Source organism: Sorghum bicolor, chromosome 3, assembly GCF_000003195.3.
Source record: "Sorghum bicolor cultivar BTx623 chromosome 3, Sorghum_bicolor_NCBIv3, whole genome shotgun sequence".
In the NCBI taxonomy this organism is placed as follows: domain Eukaryota; kingdom Viridiplantae; phylum Streptophyta; class Magnoliopsida; order Poales; family Poaceae; genus Sorghum; species Sorghum bicolor.
Genome location: NC_012872.2, coordinates 70,238,449 through 70,258,797, shown reverse-complemented (window position 1 = coordinate 70,258,797; position 20,349 = coordinate 70,238,449). Strand labels below are relative to the sequence as shown.

The 20,349-nt window shown below is 45.1% G+C and overlaps 2 protein-coding genes across 2 annotated transcripts; one reads left to right on the top strand and one right to left on the bottom strand.

Annotated features, from left to right (window-relative positions):
• On the top strand, positions 7,655-15,767 carry LOC8078685 (U-box domain-containing protein 45). The gene is made up of 12 exons (XM_002458884.2): positions 7,655-8,097; positions 8,754-8,835; positions 9,177-9,362; positions 9,486-9,593; positions 9,729-10,939; positions 11,064-11,913; positions 13,516-13,825; positions 14,449-14,570; positions 14,722-14,762; positions 15,004-15,102; positions 15,184-15,348; positions 15,467-15,767. The coding sequence occupies exons 2-12, from the start codon at positions 8,785-8,787 to the stop codon at positions 15,477-15,479; spliced, it is 3,156 nt and encodes a 1,051-aa protein (XP_002458929.2). The 5' UTR covers positions 7,655-8,097; positions 8,754-8,784; the 3' UTR covers positions 15,480-15,767.
• On the bottom strand, positions 15,857-20,078 carry LOC8078684 (transcription factor bHLH128). The gene is made up of 6 exons (XM_002456747.2): positions 19,442-20,078; positions 17,148-17,512; positions 16,915-17,046; positions 16,670-16,735; positions 16,483-16,551; positions 15,857-16,379 (listed from the first exon to the last, which is right to left on the bottom strand). Exons 1-6 carry the CDS (start codon positions 20,058-20,060, stop codon positions 16,320-16,322), a joined length of 1,311 nt encoding a protein of 436 aa, XP_002456792.2. The 5' UTR covers positions 20,061-20,078; the 3' UTR covers positions 15,857-16,319.

The following is a 20,349-nucleotide window of genomic DNA, read 5'->3' as shown; positions in this document are numbered from 1 at the left end:
TATAATATAAATAGATTCCTCACGTCCTGAGTATTCTAAATAGAACTCTTAATAGTCAAATAGAAAAGAATAAGAATTACATTCTTTTATTTTGCCCCGCTTTCTTTATTTACTTAGATGTCAATCGGAGGCAAAGGAAAATCAAAGTCCTAATATGTAATTCCTTCTTCTTCTTCTTCTTCTTCTTCTTCTCCTTCTTCTTCTTCTTCTTCTCTAATAATAAAAAGGTAAAATTTTTGGTCGTTTTGGATTTTGGTCGAGCCCAACTATTCACTTATTTCGATCTAAGTTGGTTTAAACTCATGTTAGGCTTCCGAGTTAGATTCAGCCCATAACTTTTTTTTTCCCCTAACCTAATTGGACCAGGAGTCCTCGTGGCATAAACAGAAAATAAGCTAAAAATAATAGGAAACCAGATTCGAACGAGAGGAGCATCGTTTAATTAATCTTTAGACGGGCGAACATATAAAGATATGGTGGACTGAAATTTTCACAATTATATATTAGGGAAAGATAAAAATATTTAAAAAAAATAATATATGTATACTTTTATGAAAGTATTTTTCAAGACAAATGTATTCATATAATTTTTATATTTGCAAACTCAGTAATTTCAAAGTAATTGATGATTTATATTCCCAATGTTTGACCCAAATCTTGTCTAAAACGACATCTAAATCTTATACGGATGGAGTATGCCACATTTTGACGACTACATTTGTAGAAATAGTATCAGTGTTTGTATCCCTAAATATACCTATTATCAAAACATATTTCAATACTAATTGTTATGCACCATAAATATTAGTGATTATTTCGTATATATATTTGGTAAAAGTTGAAAAAATAACTAGACTCTTTGAAAAAACGAGGCGTGTATAATTATTTTTTTGGACGAAAGAACATGTTCTTTCATTCAGTATGCACGTGGGATTTGATAGAGTATGTAGAAGTGACCGTGTACAAGCGACTTGGATGATAGTAATTATTATGTTTGCAAGATGCGCACGCATTCTTAAGGCATCAGCAATGTATGGAATCAATTTTTATAAATAACACATGACTGTTGAATTGATCCCATCTAAAAAAAACGTCCCACACGCTCTAAGATTTAAGGATCTTAATTTTTCAATGAAGAATTAGCCAAGTACTCCCTCCGTCCCAAAAAGAGTGTCGTTTTAGAATTTCAGACATCTTATTTTTTACATAAATATTATATATTTTGTTAAGACTTATTTTATCATTAGAGATAATTTGCTCATTATTAATTTAGTTTGTAATTTACATAAAAAATTTGAATAAGATGAACGGTCAAACACGATGTATCAAAATCAAAAACGTCATTCTTTTTTGGACGGATGCACTACTTATTTGATGGCAATGGAAAGGCCAAATCGTCGTGCCCTGTTCTGCGATACCCCGAAGCGCCAGTGATGTCTGTCGCCTGGGAGGCTGGGACCTGTCGGTGGCCGGCCAGGGCCCATGGGCGGGGCGCAGATCGGTGGTGGCCATGCGGTCACCGGTGCAGAATGATGCAGCTGTTCACTCCGATGAAGGCCGGCCGGAGAAGAGGCCGGTGGGCAGGCCATGCGGACATACAGGCAGGAATCTCGCATGTGGTCGATGCCGACCACGCAGGCTCGCTCAGATCAAAACCAAAGCGAGCTCTTTTTTTTTTATTCCATCTCCATCTAGGGACAAAGTAGTGACGAAGCTAGAGCAAATTAGAAAGAGATGCACTTGCCTTGTAAATACATAAAGATGAATTGTAGGGAATGTATATATGGTGAAATTTTAATCAAATCTACTATTTTTGAATGTTTTGGGGGGTGCATTTGCACCCCAGGAGCAACGCAGCTCCGCCCCTGGGACAGAGCACGTAAACCATTCATAAGAAACCACTTCAGCTTGCCCTGCCAATAAACAAAGGAGCTTGAACCGAGTGAGGACGACGAAGAATCGCAAGCATGCATGCATGCATCATGCATGGACACAACAGACGCGAGCTTGGCCTTGTTTAGTTCTAAAAAATTTGCAAAATTTTTCAGATTCTCCGTCACATCGAATCTTTAGACATATGTATGGAGTATTAAATATAGATGAAAATAAAAACTAATTGCACAGTTTGGTCGAAATTGACGAGACGAATCTTTTGAGCCTAGTTAGTCCATGATTAGATATTTTTTGTCAAATACAAACGAATGTGCTACAGTATCGATTTTGCAAAATTTTTTGAAACTAAACAAGGCCCTTGCCTGGCGCGTCCAGTCACCAGCCGTCAGCAGAACACGAAGATAAAGCCTCGTTTAGTTTGCAAAATTTTTTATTTTTGGCCACTGTAGTATTTTGTTTTTATTTGAGAAACATTTTCCGATCACGGAGTAATTAGGCTTAAAAGATTCATCTCACAAATTACAGATAAACTGTACAGTTAGTTTTTATTTTCTCTATATTTAATGCTCTATACATGTAACCAAAGATTTAATGTGACGGAGAATCTTGAAAATTTTTGCAACTAAACAAGGCTAAAAAAAAGAAACGATGGGCAGCGCGCACATACAGGAAGAGAGGAGTGCGCGGGAAGGGAACGGTCGCGCCGCAGCCGACATGCATCCATGCACGCACGAGCCAGCACGACGGTGGCGGTGGCGGTGGCGCTAGCTGCTGCGTGGATCGATCCGGGGTTCGGTTTGTTTGGTTGGCACCAACAATATGCATGCATGGTGGGTGTATTTTGAGTGAAGTGAAGGCGACGGACTGGTGGTAGCCGGATCATGCACAGACGCCGCATGTGCTGTAACGTGCGTCTCCTCTGTAGTACCTTCTCTTCTGCTTCACGGGAATTCCCTTCCAGGGCTTGTTTAGTTCCAATTTTTTTTTAAAAAATCGATACTGTAGCACTTTCGTTTGTATTTAACAAATATTGTTCAATCATAAACTAACTAGACTTTAAAGATTCGTCTCGTCAATTCCGACCAAACTGTGCAATTAGTTTTTATTTTCGTATATATTTAATATTCCATGCATACGTCTAAAGATTCGATGTGACGGAAAATCTGAAAAATTTTGCAAATTTTTTTGAGAACTAAACAAGGCCGTGAAAAGTGAAAACTTTTCGGAACTGTAGCACTTTCGTTTGTCTGTGACAAATATTATCCAATCATGGACTAACTAGGATTAAAAGATTCGTCTTGTGATTTACAGCTAAACTATGTAATTAGTTTTTGTTTTCGTCTATATTTAACGTTTCATGTATGTGTCACAAGATTTTATGTGACGGGAAATCTTAAAAACTTTTTGGTTTTCAGGGTGAACTAAATAATACCTCCCTGAGAAGGAAATAAAAGATGGTGTTCACTGCTAGCAGTATTACTATTATTGTATACTTATACTACTGTATGTACTAGTAAATCAGAGAAATTTACAGCTGTAGGCGCACGCAGGGCACGGCGCGGACCACGTAGGCTGGCTCGGCTCCAAAGCACGAGGCGCGGGCGCCGCGTGTCCAGGCGGGCCAGCTCAGCAGCTGCATGCCACCGCCGGGCATTGGTGTGGTGGCTACAGCCTGCAGCGCAGCATGACGTGACAGCGGTATTGGTATAGTACAGGCAGGGCGTACGATCGCTGGCCCAGGGCGCTCTCCCGTCCGTCCACGTGGGTGATCCCGCTGCGACGGCCGCCGTCCGATCCAAGGGCGGGCGGGCGCCCGCGGCGGCGGACCCCTGTATTCTGTTGCCCTTCGACCCCGGCTTTCCGGTTCCGGCCGACAGCCAGGCCGGGGGGCGAACGGACGGCTGGCCGCATGTGCCGCTGTCTTCCCCTGCTCCGGTGTCCTCTCCACCGTCAACGTCAACCCGTCCGTGCCTGTTGCCGGTGGCGCCATGGAATTGGAATCCCCAGTCATCGCCAGGGGGGTCAGATATTTTCTCTCATTTCTTCATCGGCTGGACAGCACGCAGATGCAAACACCTGACCTGCGATCGTAAAATGTCTTGTGTCTAGCCCAGCGGCTTGCTGACTATAGGAGTAATACTAAAAGTCTAATCGATGCACGGTTGACTCCACAGATCATTGATTTGGGATTTGTATATCCTGTTATATTAGGCTACTTATTACTGTAACCACCGATGATTAATGCTGCCATGTGCTGCTCCGCACATTTTAACTAAGCCCTTGTTCAGTTCATCCAGAAACCACAAACTTTTCAAAATTTTCCGTCACATCGAATCTTACGATAGATACATGAAACATTAAATATAAACAAAAAAACAAAAACTAATTACACAGTTTACCTATAAATTACGAGATAAATTTTTTGAGCCTAGTTAGTTCATAATTAGACAGTAATTACCAAATTAAGACAAAAATGCTACAATACCTTGAACCAAAAACTTTTGGAACTAAACAATGCCTAATAAGGTCGTTGCCCATGAAATGAAAACGGCTTCAATATATAGCCCCGTATATGTATGTACTCCTACTCCAGTAACATACGGAGTATGTACGTATGACAAGACGTGCGTACGGACTGATGTATAGTACAGGCCGAACCGCCGAAACGTGCACCCGCCGCACCCATCCGTCGGCCTGTGACTGTGAGCTCCATCGAGCTTGATTTGAATGGATCATTTTTCACATGTGCTACGTGCCACTGTGACCGTGGATGATATGCTTCCAACGTGAGTCATCACTGCTCATGCAGAGTGATTTAGTATTAAATTTACTTGTGTTACAATAATGCAATGCGCGCATCGCCGGCATTTGGTGGTTTAAAATAAACCAATTTGCTTTCCTAAATAAAATAAAATAAAATTATACTAAATGAAAAGTTGCGTGTAGGGTTGCCTCTCATAACCAGCTAGTAATAAATTGACAACAGTCGCTTAACACAGGACACATAAGCTCACTGTGCTTCTCTTTAATTTAAAATTGAGCAAGTGCTCCTTAGTGTACTATACTCCGTTGCATAAATATATTTCCCAAGATAAGACTGCAATCTTCTCCGTTGCTTTTGTTTTCAGAAGATGAGGATTCTTGCTAACTTTAATTAAGTTCTCCACTCCAAAACAAGAGGTTAACTAACTAGTGGACACAGTTACTCCTTCAAGGTTTTGCTGGTGCAAAACACATACAACCAGCACTTTCCAAAGCTCAAAAGAGTGAACACTAACCAGACACTGCATCACACACCATGGAGGAATTAGTGGTCAGTTCTCCCCCCTTCCCTTTCTTTAATCCATCTCCAAAGGGTGGTGATCATCACCCAAACCAGTCCACCCAACAGCAAGATCTTTCCCCCTTATTCCCTGCCCCTAAAGATGCTAATAATTCCTTGACACGTAGTATATACATGCCCCTATCATCCATGACTCCAAGTGCCTGTCGCCTAAAGCCCCAAGGCATCCATCACCTCAAAGCCAGCACTTCACTTGACCTGTCCTCTTAGACTACTATAGCTTCTGATGACTGGATTAAATAAAACAAAGCAGCTTAGCTTACCCGGTGAATGAATTCATGATTTGGTCTCTCTCACAGTCTCAGGATCCACGGGGGAAAGCAGGGGCTCTGATCTAACTCTGACAAATGCTAAATTTATTTAAAGGGCATGCTGCATGCATGGAATCATCGGCCAGTGGAAGGGCCATCCATCACACATTCATGTATGATTAACCAACTGGTTACTACTACTACTACAGCCATAAACAATTTTATTGGGATGTCAAGATTTGTTTGTCTATTCCTCTCCTCCTGTCTTAGGGCGGCTGTGGTTTGGTCAGGTTTCGGCATCTGATGGATGGAACCAGAGATAGATCCCTTGCAGCCAAGGGAATAGAAAAACCTCCACTTGGAGAGGGTCACTATGCAAGCACTAGCTCAGATCTCTGTGTTAATCTTGGTTCCAGTTGTTGAATTTGGGATTTGATTTAGCGCTGCCATTTGGGAGTGGCAATGTTTGGCCACAGGCATATGCGCAAGCTGGCTTATTTTGGAGAATTGGCAGAAACATCAATCATCCGTTCGCTTATACTTTTTCTTCCAGCCGTTTTTCTTTCACAATAAATCAGCGAACACTACTTTCAGCTAAGTTTTTCAGACAAGCGAACAAAGAGTTTAAATAGACTAATGCGTTGCTATATGCATCTTTTCTTCACTGCAAAGTAGGTTCCTTTTTTTTAAAAAAAGGTGAGACATACACATTTTGACAAATTTGGCCAAGTGGTTTGAACATCAGTATCATAATGGAGAGGGAGAGAGGAACAAAGGTAAACATCACGATTTGTCATCTAGGCTATCTTGCTTTGATGGGGATCTCTTCCTACAACTTGTATTTGACATGCGTTTGGATTGTAACTATAAGAAGTCATACATGGATCGAATGAACCCTTCATGAACAGTGACGTCTCTCCTACTTTCACTAAAACGAAAGACAACCGGCTTAACAGCTTTTGTAGCAAGTACTTATCCACAACTACAATTCGTTAAACAATTTCTAAGAATGGCTAACACAGTTTTCAACACAAAAATGTTGAGTATGATTACACACGATCCCCATTGGTGTATAGTATTTCAGCAATAAATCATTGTGTCAGCAAAAAAAAAAAGACAGCTACAACTTGTTAACATCAATTTCCAGTATTTTTCTTTTACTAGATAAGAACCAGAGGAGGCAATTGGTCGGCGTTGGAACAAAAAAGAACTAATGTGAACAAAAAAAAAGCCAGACTTCTAAGATTTCTAAATGAATTTTGTACATTTTATTCGATCAATCACACATGCTCACCGTTCACTAACCGGTCATGCTAATGGAAATCCGCAGATCTTGTGTCTAACACAGACGAAAGTCAAAAAACGGTTTTTTTTGTTGGGACCAGATGTATATTTTTAATTTAAATTTAAATTTAAAATTTTCAATAAAACTGTACCAGCTTAGGGTTCTGACGCTGTCCTTATATATAGTTAATAAATCATTTCCAAGATAAGTTCGCCGTGCCACAGTTTCTTCGGCAAATGATTGGTTCACTACTATACCTATATGGTACGTCATACTTTCTCAATATCTTGCCTCACATATCATAAACTTATTTTCGTGCCAAACCTTACCATAAATTTGACTTCGATTTTTATCACCATATTTTCTTTGATGGCCAGTCTATCAAAGATGAGGCGTGGCAAGTTTTAGTCAATCAACCAAACAGAGCCAAATGTCTTATCCAAACTTCACCGGAAACATTGATTAAAAAAACTAAAAAATTAAGAAGGAAGTTTGAACCATTTTTTAATCCCTTGATGTGGAGCATTATTGGCCTGGTTTAGTTCCAAATTTTTTTGCAAAACAACACTGTAGCACTTTCGTTTGTATTTGACAAAAAGTATCCAATCATTGACTAACTAGGCTCAAAAGATTCGTCTCGTCAATTTCGACCAAACTGTGCAATTAGTTTTTGTTTTCATCTATATTTAATACTCCATGCATGCGTCTAAAGATTCGATATGATCGAGAATCTGAAAAATTTTGCAAAATTTTTTGGAACTAAACAAGACCTCGATGAAAAGAAAACACGAAAAATATAAAATTGACATTTATTTCACTCCCCCCGGGCTCAGACCCTGAAATCTGATAAAATCCACTCTCAACCCCAACGTCCCCCACTCTCCATTATTCTTCCTTCCCTCTCTCTCTCTCTCTCTCTCTCTCCTCCCCACCGCCCCACGCTCTTCCCCCTCCTCCCTCGTCGACGGTGACCCCAGCGGAGCAGCGTGGATACCTCGCCGGGGAGATCTGTCTGCCGTCTCTACGGGCAGGTATGAAAGCTGGAGCGTGGTTACTGGCAAGGTGCGGCTGCATTCGGCTTCCCGCTCATGCTCCTCCACGCGCGCGCCCGGCCTCCCTACAAGGCTCTGGCTCTGAAGACCTCTGAAGACTAAGCCCAAGCTCCCTGCGCTGCAGGCTGCTGCGCAAGCGGCCGAACCTTCCTGCCGCCGATACTCCCTGCGCTGCATCATCCTCTGTCTAGTGCTGCCGCTGCCAGCGCTTCTCATCCTCACTCTGGTGGAGTGGAGATCCGTCCGGGCGTGGACTGATTTCTTCTTTTCTGGGTGAGTAATCCTAGCTTGTCTGGGTGGATGCTCGGAGAGGTCGTTTTCTTGGAACTCGTCCTTTGCTGTGGCCATGAGCAATCAAATCGAGCATTAAGTTGTGGATTTTTGTTTTCCGTCGCGCTGTCCGACTAATCCCGTTCATCCATCTGTGGCTCGGCTATGTCTTTCAGCGCGAAGATCGTTCTCTCCCTGCCCCCACAAAAAATAAATATCGCTTCATCACAACTCCCATGGCCCACGCTAAGTCCATCCCTGAACCTGCCGACATCATGTTTTTCTTCTTCTTCTTCTTTGGGCACAAGAATAGTCAAATGCTGTTCACTGGGTACATTGGCGCCTTAGATTTGTTCAAAATGTGTGATTTTGGTTAAAAAAAAATATTGAGCTCCAAGGGGCTTGAAATCTCAAAGTTTGCAGAGGGAACGTCCTTTTCAGTGGGTTGTTTATGGGAGCCAAAGTTTATTCTTCGTGAACAGTGTATTGCGGGCTTGCCAGTAGATTTTACCTATTCTATTTCTGCTAGTAATAGCTGGATATTTGATTGGCCCCATTCTATAATGTCCAGACCTGTTCTTTCCTTTTAGCCTAAGAAAAGGTGAGAAATATTCAGACTGAAATGCTAATGTTATCTGTTTTTCTTGTGATTCTTGCAGTCAGATGTTGGAGCTCAGGTAGTAGCCAACGATGGAAGCAATGGAGGCTGAAGAAGGTCCTTTTCTGGCTAATGATGCCAAGGTATCATCTTTACAGTGAATATGTGATATGTCTGCTATTCCTGTTAATCTGTTGCTTGCCTACCTTTTGTAAGTACATCTTAAAAGCCTGTTATGTTTGTTGATCAATGAGAGTTACCTTTTCTTTTCCATATTCTTTTTGAGGTAGTATTTGTTTCAATGGTTAGTACATTCACAACGGTTTTATTTCTATAAGGATCCTTTTTCTTTAAAAACTAGTTTGTACTGTACTGAGCAAACACTATACTTGTACTGTATTATGTTACTGGGACCTTATAGCTTTCTGTTTTGGGATTTGCTTGTTTTCACAACGAATCTGAAGAAATTTGGGTTTTTATGCAGTTGCACGCAGGAATCTGTAGAGCATTTCATCCTTCTGTATCTAAGCTTTCCGCCATTTTCCCCTTTATCGAAGCATCAAGACCCAGAAGCAAGTCTGGTATACAGGCATTGTGTTCACTACATGTAGCTCTTGATAAAGCCAAAGGGCTTCTACAACATTGTGCAGACTGCAGCAGGCTCTATTTGGTAACTTCTTGTTCCTCTTTCCCTACTACTACTGCAACACACTTATTTCATTTATAGGACATTTCTTCTGGAAATTTTTGCAATTGGAACAATTTTTTAATAGATATTATATTTCACTTCTAGGCCATCACTTCGGAAACTGTGCTTTTAAAGTTTGAGAAGTCTAGAAGCCAGCTTCAGGAGAGTCTAAGGCGGACTGGAAGCATAGTAACGGAAGATATCGGCTGTAAGGTATATTATGCGGAAAACTCATGTAGTCAATATCTTTGGTTCACCAATCTTTGATGTTTTGCTTTTGTGGCTTATGGTTTTGCGATTATTACAGTGCGTAGTACGTACTGACATCCTGAACATGTTTCTGTGCAGATTGTGGAGATTGTTGGTGAGCTGGAGGAAATTGTTTTTACATTGGATAGATCAGAGAAGGAAGCTGGTGACGAGCTTATCAATTTGCTCCAGAGAAACAATAAAACAAATGGTTCCAGTGATAGTGGCGAGCTTGAGGTCTTCCATATGTCTGCTCTTAAATTGGGAATTACATCTTCTAGGGCAGCACTCACGGAGAGAAGAGCCCTTAAGAAGCTAATTGAGAAGGCTCGTTCTGATGAAGACAAGCGGAAGGAGCTTGTTGTGTCATACTTGTACAATCTCATGAGGAAGTACTCAAAGTTCTTCAGAAGTGAGACTGGTGATGATACAGATTCTCAGGGATCGTCTCCATGCTCACCAACAGTATTAGGTATGGATGATATGTATGGGCCGTACAGCAATGGTCGGGCATTCAGTAGACAGCTTTCGAGCATTCAGTCGTTCAATTCGAGGTTTGGATCTTTCAATTCTAGGCTTGGATCATTCAATTGCAGACGTGGTGGTGGTCCAAGGTCTGAGAATATGTCAATCCCTCCTGAAGAGCTTAGGTGCCCTATTTCCTTACAACTGATGTATGATCCAGTCATCATTTCATCTGGGCAGACTTATGAGCGTATTTGCATTGAGAAATGGTTCAATGATGGTCACAGCACATGTCCTAAAACACAGCAGCAACTTGCCCACCTGTCATTGACTCCAAACTACTGTGTTAAGGCCTTGATTGCCAGCTGGTGTGAGCAGAACGAATTTCCAGTTCCTGATGGTCCACCAGGAACTTTCGATGTAAATTGGAGGCTTGCTTTCTCTGACACTGAGGCTACAGGTTGTGTGTCTGTTGAAAGTTTTGATTGTACCAATGCAAAGAGTGTCAAGATTGTCCCAATGGAGAATGTTAGAAAGGAGGAGCCAGCAAACAGTGAATCGGGAACGCTGGATGACAGCTCTTGTAACGATTTCGAGTTGAACGAGGGCTATGGGAACTTGCTGCTCTTGCTTCATGAAAGAAGTAACATGAACAAGCAGTGCAGGTTGGTGGAGCAGATAAGGTATCTTTTGAAAGATGACGAGGAAGCAAGGATCCAGCTGGGCTCGAATGGTTTTGCCGAGGCACTGGTTGAGTTCTTGAGGAATGCTGTGAATGATGGAAATGAGAAGGCACAAGAAGTTGGTGCAATGGCTCTTTTCAATCTTGCAGTCAACAATAACAGGTATTATTTCCTACTGGTGTGGTGCTTCCTGATTGTTGCTATCTGAAAATACTTGTTATTACTTAAACTTAGTGAAGTATTTTTGCCTAGAAATTTTGCTTATCAAAACCCTTTCTTATTTCAGAAACAAGGGACTCCTGTTATCTGCTGGAGTCGCCAATCTACTTGAGCAGATGATATCAAATCCACGCCTATCTGGTCCTGCTACAGCACTCTACCTTAATCTTTCCTGCCTTCCTGATGCAAAGGCCATCATCGGTTCGAGCCAGGCCGTGCCATTCCTAGTCGACCGTCTGTATAGCCAAGATGCCAGCGACACAAAAGGCAGCTCCTGCAAGCATGACGCCCTGTACACACTGTACAACCTCTCAAACCACCAGGCCAGCGTCCCGGCGCTTCTAGCTGCAGGCATTGTGGATGCTCTCCATTGCCTCGTCACGGAATCTCCAGAGTCGGAGGGGCTTGGTTGGACAGAGAAGGCTCTCGCAGTGCTCATCAGCCTCGCGGCCACCCAAGCTGGCAGGAAGGAGATCATGTCCACCCCTGGTTTGGTCAGCACGCTAGCGACGCTGCTAGACACAGGTGAGCCGACAGAGCAGGAGCAGGCAGTGTCGTGCCTCCTGGTGATGTGCAGCGCCGACGACAAGTGCATCCCGCCAGTGCTCCAGGAAGGGGTGGTCCCATCGCTGGTCTCCATCTCGGCGGCCGGGACAGGGAGGGGCAGGGAGAAGGCCCAGAAGCTCCTGAAGTTGTTCAGGGAACAGAGGCAGCGGGACGCGCCGCTGCCCCAGCAGCCCCAGCACCAGCAGCAGCAGCTGCTGCAGAGCCAGCTGGTGGAGGGCGGGAACGGCGGTGGCGGTGGCGCTATCGTGTGCCACCGGGAATCGAAGCCGCTGTGCAAGTCCAAGTCCAGGAAGCTGGGCAGGACGCTGAGCTCGCTGTGGAAGAACAGGGGCTTCTCGCTGTACCAGTGCTAGGATGCATGCTAGAGTAGTGTTTTGAGTTGATCAGTGGGGTATGTACATCATCTTCTGCCTTGTTTTCCACCTGGTCCTTTTCTTCTTATGTCAGGTATTGTTCTGTCTGGGGTAAAAAGAGAGTAAAAACTTTGATGTTCTTCCCCCCCTCCTCGGTGGGGTGATGTAGGGCATTTTCCAGTTTGGCTTTGGCCTTGTCAAGAGATGTGTACAGTTGTTCCTTCTTCACAGTCTCTGTACAACTGATTGTTTCTCCAGCCTTAATGATGACTCTTTTCAGATCAGACGCCTCTTCCCCCTTCAATTTAAAACCCAACACGACTTGCAGCTTGCAAGCAACTGAGGCCTTGTTTAGTTCGCAAAAATTTTTAAGATTTTTCGTCACATCGAATCTTTGGTCGTATGTATGGAGCATTAAATATAGACGAAAATAAAAACTAACTGCACAGTTTAGCTGTAATTTGTGAGATGAATCTTTTGAGCCTAGTTACTCCGTGATTGGACAATGTTTGTCAAATAAAAACGAAATGCTACAGTACCTAAAACAAAAAAATTTGCGAACTAAACAAGGCCTGATTGTTTCTCCAGCCTTAATGATGACTCTTTGCACATTGCACTGTGTGGCGTAGACGCACAGCTCTTTTATCAGCAGCCTGAGCCTGACGCAAAAACCTAACCAGAGGTCCAGAGGCCAGAGCTGAGAACGGGCTTGCCCCATGGCTGACTCTCAGATCACTGAAAGACAGGTGATGCTCCAGAAAGCTGCTGGCTAGGCTAGCGCACTGCTGCGTGTAGCGACAATGTAGGGTTGGGTAAAAGATTGACAGCAAGTGAGGCGTGAGCAGAGCAGGCTAAGGACAATGACACCAAGGTCGCAGATGAAAGGGAAGTAATGGCATCCGCACATCCTGCCGACAGGAACGGAACCGAACGTACAGAGTAGATAAGCCACACGGAATCGACGCCATGCTCGTTGACGCCTCGTCCCCGACATCATAGGCCTTGTTTAGATGCATCAAAAAAACTCAAAACTTTATAAGATTTTTCATCACATCGAATCTTACGGCACATGTATGGAGTATTAAATATAGATAAAAATAAAAATTAATTACACAGTTTGTCTGTAAATCGCGAGACGAATTTTTTAAGCCTAGTTACTCCATGATTGGATAATATTTATCAAATAAAAACGAAAGTGTTACAGTGTCAAAATGCAAAATTTTTTTGCATCTAAACAAGCCATAGTCACAGGGGCCCCGGACCCCGAGTGGTGGCTAGGCTGGGCGGACGGACGGCACCCCGTTCCGTTCATGCAATCATCATTCATGCAGTCATTCACCACCAAGGTGTTGGATCCATCGCCTCCTTGCCTTTGCAGTTTGCGTAGCTCAGTCGATCTCGATCAACTGCCCTCCTGTACCGCTGCTTTAATCTCCGTCCACCCACGACCACGAGGTTAATTTGAAAGCCACGGGTCAGCAATTATTTGTGGCGGGAAAGCAAGCAGAGAGCAGGGCAGCGCAGCGGCAACGGCTCCGATCAACCGAAGGCGAGGCAAGGCGCCTCCTCCACGGCTCCACTCAACGGAGCGAGCGGTAGAAAAATTTTGGCCGAGCGAGAGAGGCCCCGCCCCCCGCGGAAAAAGGCGTGCGCTGCGCACACCACGGCCGCGAGAGAATCCAATTCCAATTCCAGCCCCACGTCCCCTCCTCTGCTCGCTTTGTTTTACATTCCATTCCATCCCATCCCATTTTGCAGCTCCTTCCGTGCTCGCTGCGTCCTCCTGCTTCCCACCCTTCCGTGCCCGGCACCGGCAGCCGGCAGGGGCAGGAGGAGAGGGTCGCCAGTTCGCCGCCGTCCCGGCACCGGCGGATGTCGGATCGGGAGCTCCGTCCTCTGCGCTCCATCAGTATGTTCCACCAAACGCCAATCATCCCCTCCCTGCGTGTTTCTTTCGACCGCTAAGAATAGGCTTGTTTCTTTTTTTGTGGCGGGCGATCGGTGATCCAAAGCGGGCTGATGATTCATTGCTCCTTCTGGTAGCGGTTCCTGGCTTGTTTATGGTTCAGAGATCGTTGGTTTTGGACGCGATCGGGAATAAAGTGGCTGCATCATTGCTGATTATACAAAAGACACACCATAACAATGATAAGCTACCAATGGTGTAGCAGCAAGATGCCTTTTCTATCCCTACATATATTCCCTTTTCCACCAATCCTTTTGCATGTGTGTGTGTATGACGGTATACTATGGTAGCAGTTCTGAAGCTGCATCTTCTGAGATCGAAGTGGGTCCTTCTTTTGCTAATAAAATCAGAGATCAGAAACCAGATCGTGAAAACAAATAATCTCCTCCTGACAAGATAATCCATGCTACTAATCTTAAGTCTAAAGTAATATTGCTTGTTTTCTTTATGTGCGGCGGGCAACACCATCTGATGACTCCCATGAAGGTTTCATCGTCTCAAGATGTTCTGGTTTACAGAACATACCTTATGAATTGCACTGACGCCGCCCTCACGTTTAATTACAGGAATCACAGGGGACGGTCGATGCCTGTTCAGGTCCGTCGCTTATGGTGCCTGCTTGAGGAGAGAAAAGCATGCACCGAGCGACAGCGCCCAGAAGGAACTGGCTGACGAGCTTCGAGCCAAAGTGAGTGTCGATCACCTGGGCTTCTGATTACTAAGTGCATCCTCGTTTGATGCATTTTGACAGAATTCTGATATGTTACATGCTGCGGCCTTCTTGTATTTCTACGTCTTTATTATTGTTAACCTGCTGTTGTCTCTGTTATCTGTTACAGGTAGCTGACGAGTTTGTCAAGAGAAGAGGAGACACTGAATGGTTTCATCCTCTTTCCATTATTACTTTACTGATATATTGCCTGGATAATTTTTCTCCACTGCGAGTAAACAGGAAAAGAATATGTTCAAAATAATATATTCTCATACGGCAACTTTACACCTTTGTTGATAAAAGTCTTTCAAAGTACTGTCATCCTTAAAATTCTATGTCAAAAGAATACACTTTAGCTTCAAATATACAAAGACGACTATGTCACATTAACTCTTTTTCAATGTTATAGGTTCCTTGAAGGCAACTTTGAGAATTATGTGAGACAGATGAGAAAGCCTCATGCTTGGGGAGGAGAACCTGAGCTGTTCATGTGTTCCCATGTTCTCAGGTTGGCGGCCAACTTATCTGTGCTAAGTGCAGCCTTTCATTCGTTATGGTCAGTGAGAACTGAGAAAATGCTGCATTGCAGGATGCCCATTACCGTCTACATGTATACAAGCAGCTCTGATGGCCCTAGGATCATAGCAGAATATGGCCAGGAATATGGAATGGACGATCCAGTCCGCGTTCTCTATGATGGTTATGGGCACTACGACGCCCTTCAGCCATCTGTTGTAAGGACACAATCAAGACTGTAAGTACAGCACTGTACAGAATCCGACAATAAGCAGACTTTGCACCGCTAAATTACATTTTGGCTTCAGTATTCTACTCTTATCTCGGAACCAATAACCCCTCCTATAAAATTGCAGGCGAGGTGTGTAGATAACCGGGGACTGCGTTACCTAAGCTTCTTCTATAGGACAGCTGCATAACTGTGAACAGCTCAAGATTTAACGATGCTATTTTGCTCCAATTCGACACAACCATAGAGCAAATACGAAATTATACCTGGCTTGACTGTACCAACCTGTTCTGTTCTTCAATGTTTGATGTATAAATAAATAAAAAAAAACTCGAGAACGAGTCAGAAAATCAGTTGAGCTGCATCAAGTGGTCGTGTAAAGTTTCTTCAATCATTTTGCGCAACAGAATGGCTCTAGAGGGTTGGTATATGAGTGCGAGCAGAATATTCTTTTGTTCAATTTGACACAAAGGTTCTCTAGGAAGGCTGCATAAAAAAAAACTGAATGCTCAAGTTGTCATATTAAAATTCTCATGGACTTGTATATGATGGCATGAATGTTCAGTGCTCATTTATACTGGTTCTGAGTTACGGTCGTGTCAAAATCTAGTAATCTGCAAAAATTAGCTCAGTGAAAAATGGGAACCCATGATATTCCTACAATAATTTTATCAGCAACAATCCCAATTGCGTTGAAAGGGAGGACTTTTTACACATAAGCCACCGCACCACAGTAATTAAATTACGATAGCCTACTTGTCATCTCCTAGTCTTCAAGCCGTCGACACTAAGTCACTAATCCGTGGTACAACCAAGAACGAGGAAGCTGAGTTATGGAAGCCACTTGACATGAGCCTGGTCTTGTGAAGCAACAATTCTGGTTTGACAATCAGAGCCTGATCTTCTGAAGCAACAATTCTGGTTTAACAATCACATTGTTACGACATAATACCCTCCTCCGTCGACCTGCTTCTCCAGCATCAGCAGCCCTTGTTGGCTACTCCTAGGCAACAACAGTTTGCTTGGTCGTGTTTTAGCTTCTGCAGGGATCCATTTTTAGCATAGTAAGAGATATATTTTTATTTGTAAGTATGTCCAGATAGAACTCAAGTGAGAAATATTAATTTGGTTTGAAAACAATACCTCTACTCGGTCCTTCAGCTCTTTGATGTAATCTACAGCAAGATCCAACATGTCTGACGTATTTGTTTGCTGCATATTTCAGGAGAAACACTAATAAACATACTGATGAACCTTGGGTTTCAGCAATTTTTAAGCTTAATTTACGGATAATGGCTATGGCTTATTGCAATTTTTAAGCTCAATTTACCTTGTCCATGTTGGGCACAAGATCTTGCAGCTTCTTCAGCCTCTTGCTAATCCTTGTTCTTCTTTCCTGAACGTACGATAAACAACGAAGACAAAACTGATTTCAGTTTTGACATCCATATCGAAGTTGCATTGGCACCATTGCATATTTGCATAAGTTGATACTATTATCATTTTAGCAAATGCCTGCTTAATGAAATACGTGCTTCGCACGATCGCCAAAAATAGAATTGGGAACTGACTAACCCTCTCGGCAATGCTCCGCGGGTGAGTTGCGCAGCCACGCTTGGCACGGACTCTGCAGGCGACGGAGTCCTGCTGCATCTGCAGGTAGTCGTCCATGCCGGACATCTCCAAGGACGAGTTGGACAAGCCGAACTGGACATACAGCAAGCAAAAACAGCATACTCCCATCAGCACGGAACCACACCATGCCATCGATGATGCCGGTGCACGGCAGGGCAAGGGCGCGCGCTGACCTGCGAGTCGATGTTGCTGAAGCTGGTGACCATGTCATCGGCGGGGTCCACCTTAGGCTTCTTGCTGGGGGACGAGAACATGATGGAGTTGGTGTCGTCCCAGGAGCTGACGGAGAAGTTCCTGGAGAGGTAGGAGGAGGACTGCGCCTGCGTCGCGCCGCCACCGCCGCCTTCGCTGGAGCTGTTGCATCCGCCGGCGACGATGCTCTCCCCGATGTCGGGTATCATCCCCATCTCGGAGATCTGCGGCAGGTCCTGCCTGGAGAAGCTCCACTGCGAGCTGAGCTGCCTGTGGCCGTGGCCCATCGCGGCGTCGCTGCCCACCTGCGGGTAGCTCCCCATCCCTCCTCCGGTCGCGGCCATTCCTGCATCAGATAGAATTAACAAGTCAGCTGTGCTTGTGCTTGTGCTTGTGCTTGTGCATGTCGCAACTCGCAACCGATTGTCGTGTTCATCAGAATCGAAATGATGATGATGATGATTCATGCGGAAAGAAAGCAGCTTCAGACGTCAAGCAGGTATAGCTGACCCGTGCCCACATGTCAGTGACTGTTCATGGAGTTTGGAGTAAAAAGGCACTTTTTTTATTTTTATTTTATTATCCATCCATCAGTATGGGAAAAAACGTTTGAATATTGGCTTTAGTAAATTCCAGGAGGGGGCCATCCCTGCTGTTTTCGTAAAAAAAAAAAAGTTAATTCGGCTCCATGGTGCGGAGGCACTCTGTCCCACAGCCACGCTAACAAGTTGTTTCCCCGATAGTTGGCTGTTGCCATCGATCGGTTTATGCTAAGCTGCTGACGCGTTCCACACTAACGTGCTGCAAAATGCAACGTACAGTTGAATTTTCAAACCCAACAAGACGTCAAGATCGTATTAGGCCTGGTTGAGTTCGCGAAATTTTTTGGATTTCGTCACTGTAGCACTTTCATTTGTTTGTGTCAAATATTATTCAATCATAGACTAACTAGGGTCAAAAGATTCGTCTCGCGATTTACAGACAAACTGTGTAATTAGTTTTTGTTGTCGGCTATATTTAATGCTTTATACATGTACTGACCGAGAATCTTGAAAAAATTTGCGAAATAAACAAGGCCTTAATAATTCAGTTTGGCGATTGTCTTTTCTTTCATTACTCTAGTTGAAAAGTCGTGGGAGCAACGGTGACAAGCGGCCCCCAGGTTCGGCGTTGCAGGTTACCGGCGCGGCTACGTCCGGATTCGCTCGCAGCGGGACGGGCGGCCAGGAACGCTCGCGTCACGTCACGGACATCGGCAGACACCGAACCTGGATGGGAAAGGCCGCCTTTCAGAACATCAAGAGCGGAGGGGGGCGGGACCAATCCGCGCCGCCGCGCGTACGCTTGGTCTCATCTAGTCGTCAGTATCGGCTAATCATATTTTATTTGAAGTTAACATTATCCATATTCGAATTTAAATTTAACTAGAAATATAAAAATAAATATAATATCAGTGATATCACTTGAAGAGAAACGACCTCCTTGTTAAACCCGATAACATTTGAATACTCCAGCACTGCACATGCGTGCCCCGTGGTGATCGACTCGCGTCAGAATGACGAGTCAATGGTACGTAGTATTGGTAGTATGCGAAGATGAGGCGATCAATTAGGGGTAACTAATCTGGGATAAATAAATGAGGCAGAGTTTTGTTTGTTTAATCACCAATCGTTTGAGCACCGACGCGATTGGACGAGCAGAGCTGGAGAGGAGCATTATTCTAGGGTCACCGGGCACATGCCAGCCACACAAATCAGCGCGACCAAAGACTTGACCAACATTTACCGCGCTCAGTACGGATCACTACCTATACTAGGGCCTTGTTTAGTTCCGAAAAGTGAAAACTTTTCGAAACTGTAGCACTTTCGTTTGTTTGTGACAAATATTATCCAATTATAAACTAACTAGGATTAAAAGATTCGTCTCGTGATTTTCAGCTAAACTGTATAATTAGTTTTTGTTTTCGTCTATATTTAATGTTTCATGCATGTGCCACAAGATTCGATGTGACGGGGAATCTTGAAAACTTTTTGGTTTTCAGGGTGAACTAAACAAGGCCTAGCTTTAGCTGAAGGTCAAAGTGCAATAATAATTACAGTTACCGTCATGTACTGTACGTACTAGTAGTTACTCGTACCTTGGATTGAAATTCAACGTGCTCCTAATTACTACTGCAAGCCGGAAACGAGGACCGAGACGTGCGCCAGCAAGCACAAGCTGGATGGAGTACGCAAACGGGCAATCGGCGAGCGCGAAGAGAAGAGAGCATACGTACCGTGCGGGTCGGCCATGAGGCGGGAGAGCAGCCCGGCGGGGGAGCTGCTGTGGCGGAACAGCGTGGAAGCCGCCAGCGGGTGCTGCTGCTGCGGCGGCGGAGGCACGCGGATCTCGCCGGAGCCGCCGTACGCCCGCTCGAGCGGAGGCGGACGTCCGCCGCCGCCGCCGTCGGTGCGGCAGCTGGACTCGCAGGAGGTGAGCCCCGATGACTCGGCGGAGTAGAACCGGCTCACGGGCGGCGGCGGCGGCGCGGGGTCGCCGCGGGTCACGGACTCGGCGATGGCGGCCAGGAGCGAGCCCGGCGCGGAGCCGTACCGCGCCAGCCCTTGCCCCTGCACGGAGGGCGGACGCATCGCCCCGTGGTGCGCCGGCGTCAGGCGGTTCAGGTTCATGGCTGGCTGCTGCCGCGAGTAGGCGGGCGATCGCTCGTGAATCGTGATGTGTTGTGTTGCTGCTGCTCTAGTGCTCTGCTCTCCCTGCCTGGCCTGTCCCGAGGACTTTTGACTGGACGGTGCGTGCGACTGTGCGAGGGAGGCGGATGCGCGCGCGGTGGTGGTGCGGGCGCGGTGGCTGCTGCTTTTGAGCTCGGGCCTCCGGGGCCAGGGGGGATGGATCATGCTCTCTCTCTCTCTCTCTCTCTCATCTCATGGATGGGGCGGGATGGTGCACGCACCGCGTTGGGAGGGGTGGGGCCCACATGGGAAGGACACACAGAGGAAGGAGAGTGGCGGGCGGTACAGGTGGACCGAGGACCGGGGCGCCAAGTCAGCCGCAGGGGTGGCATGTGCGTGCGAGCCGACATGCGCGCGTTCAAGGCTGACCGGCCCGCGACCGGACTCTCGCTCTGTTGGGCTTGCTGGGCCTGGGTCAAGGCCCGTCCCGTCTCTTTCTCCCCCTTTGCCCCCG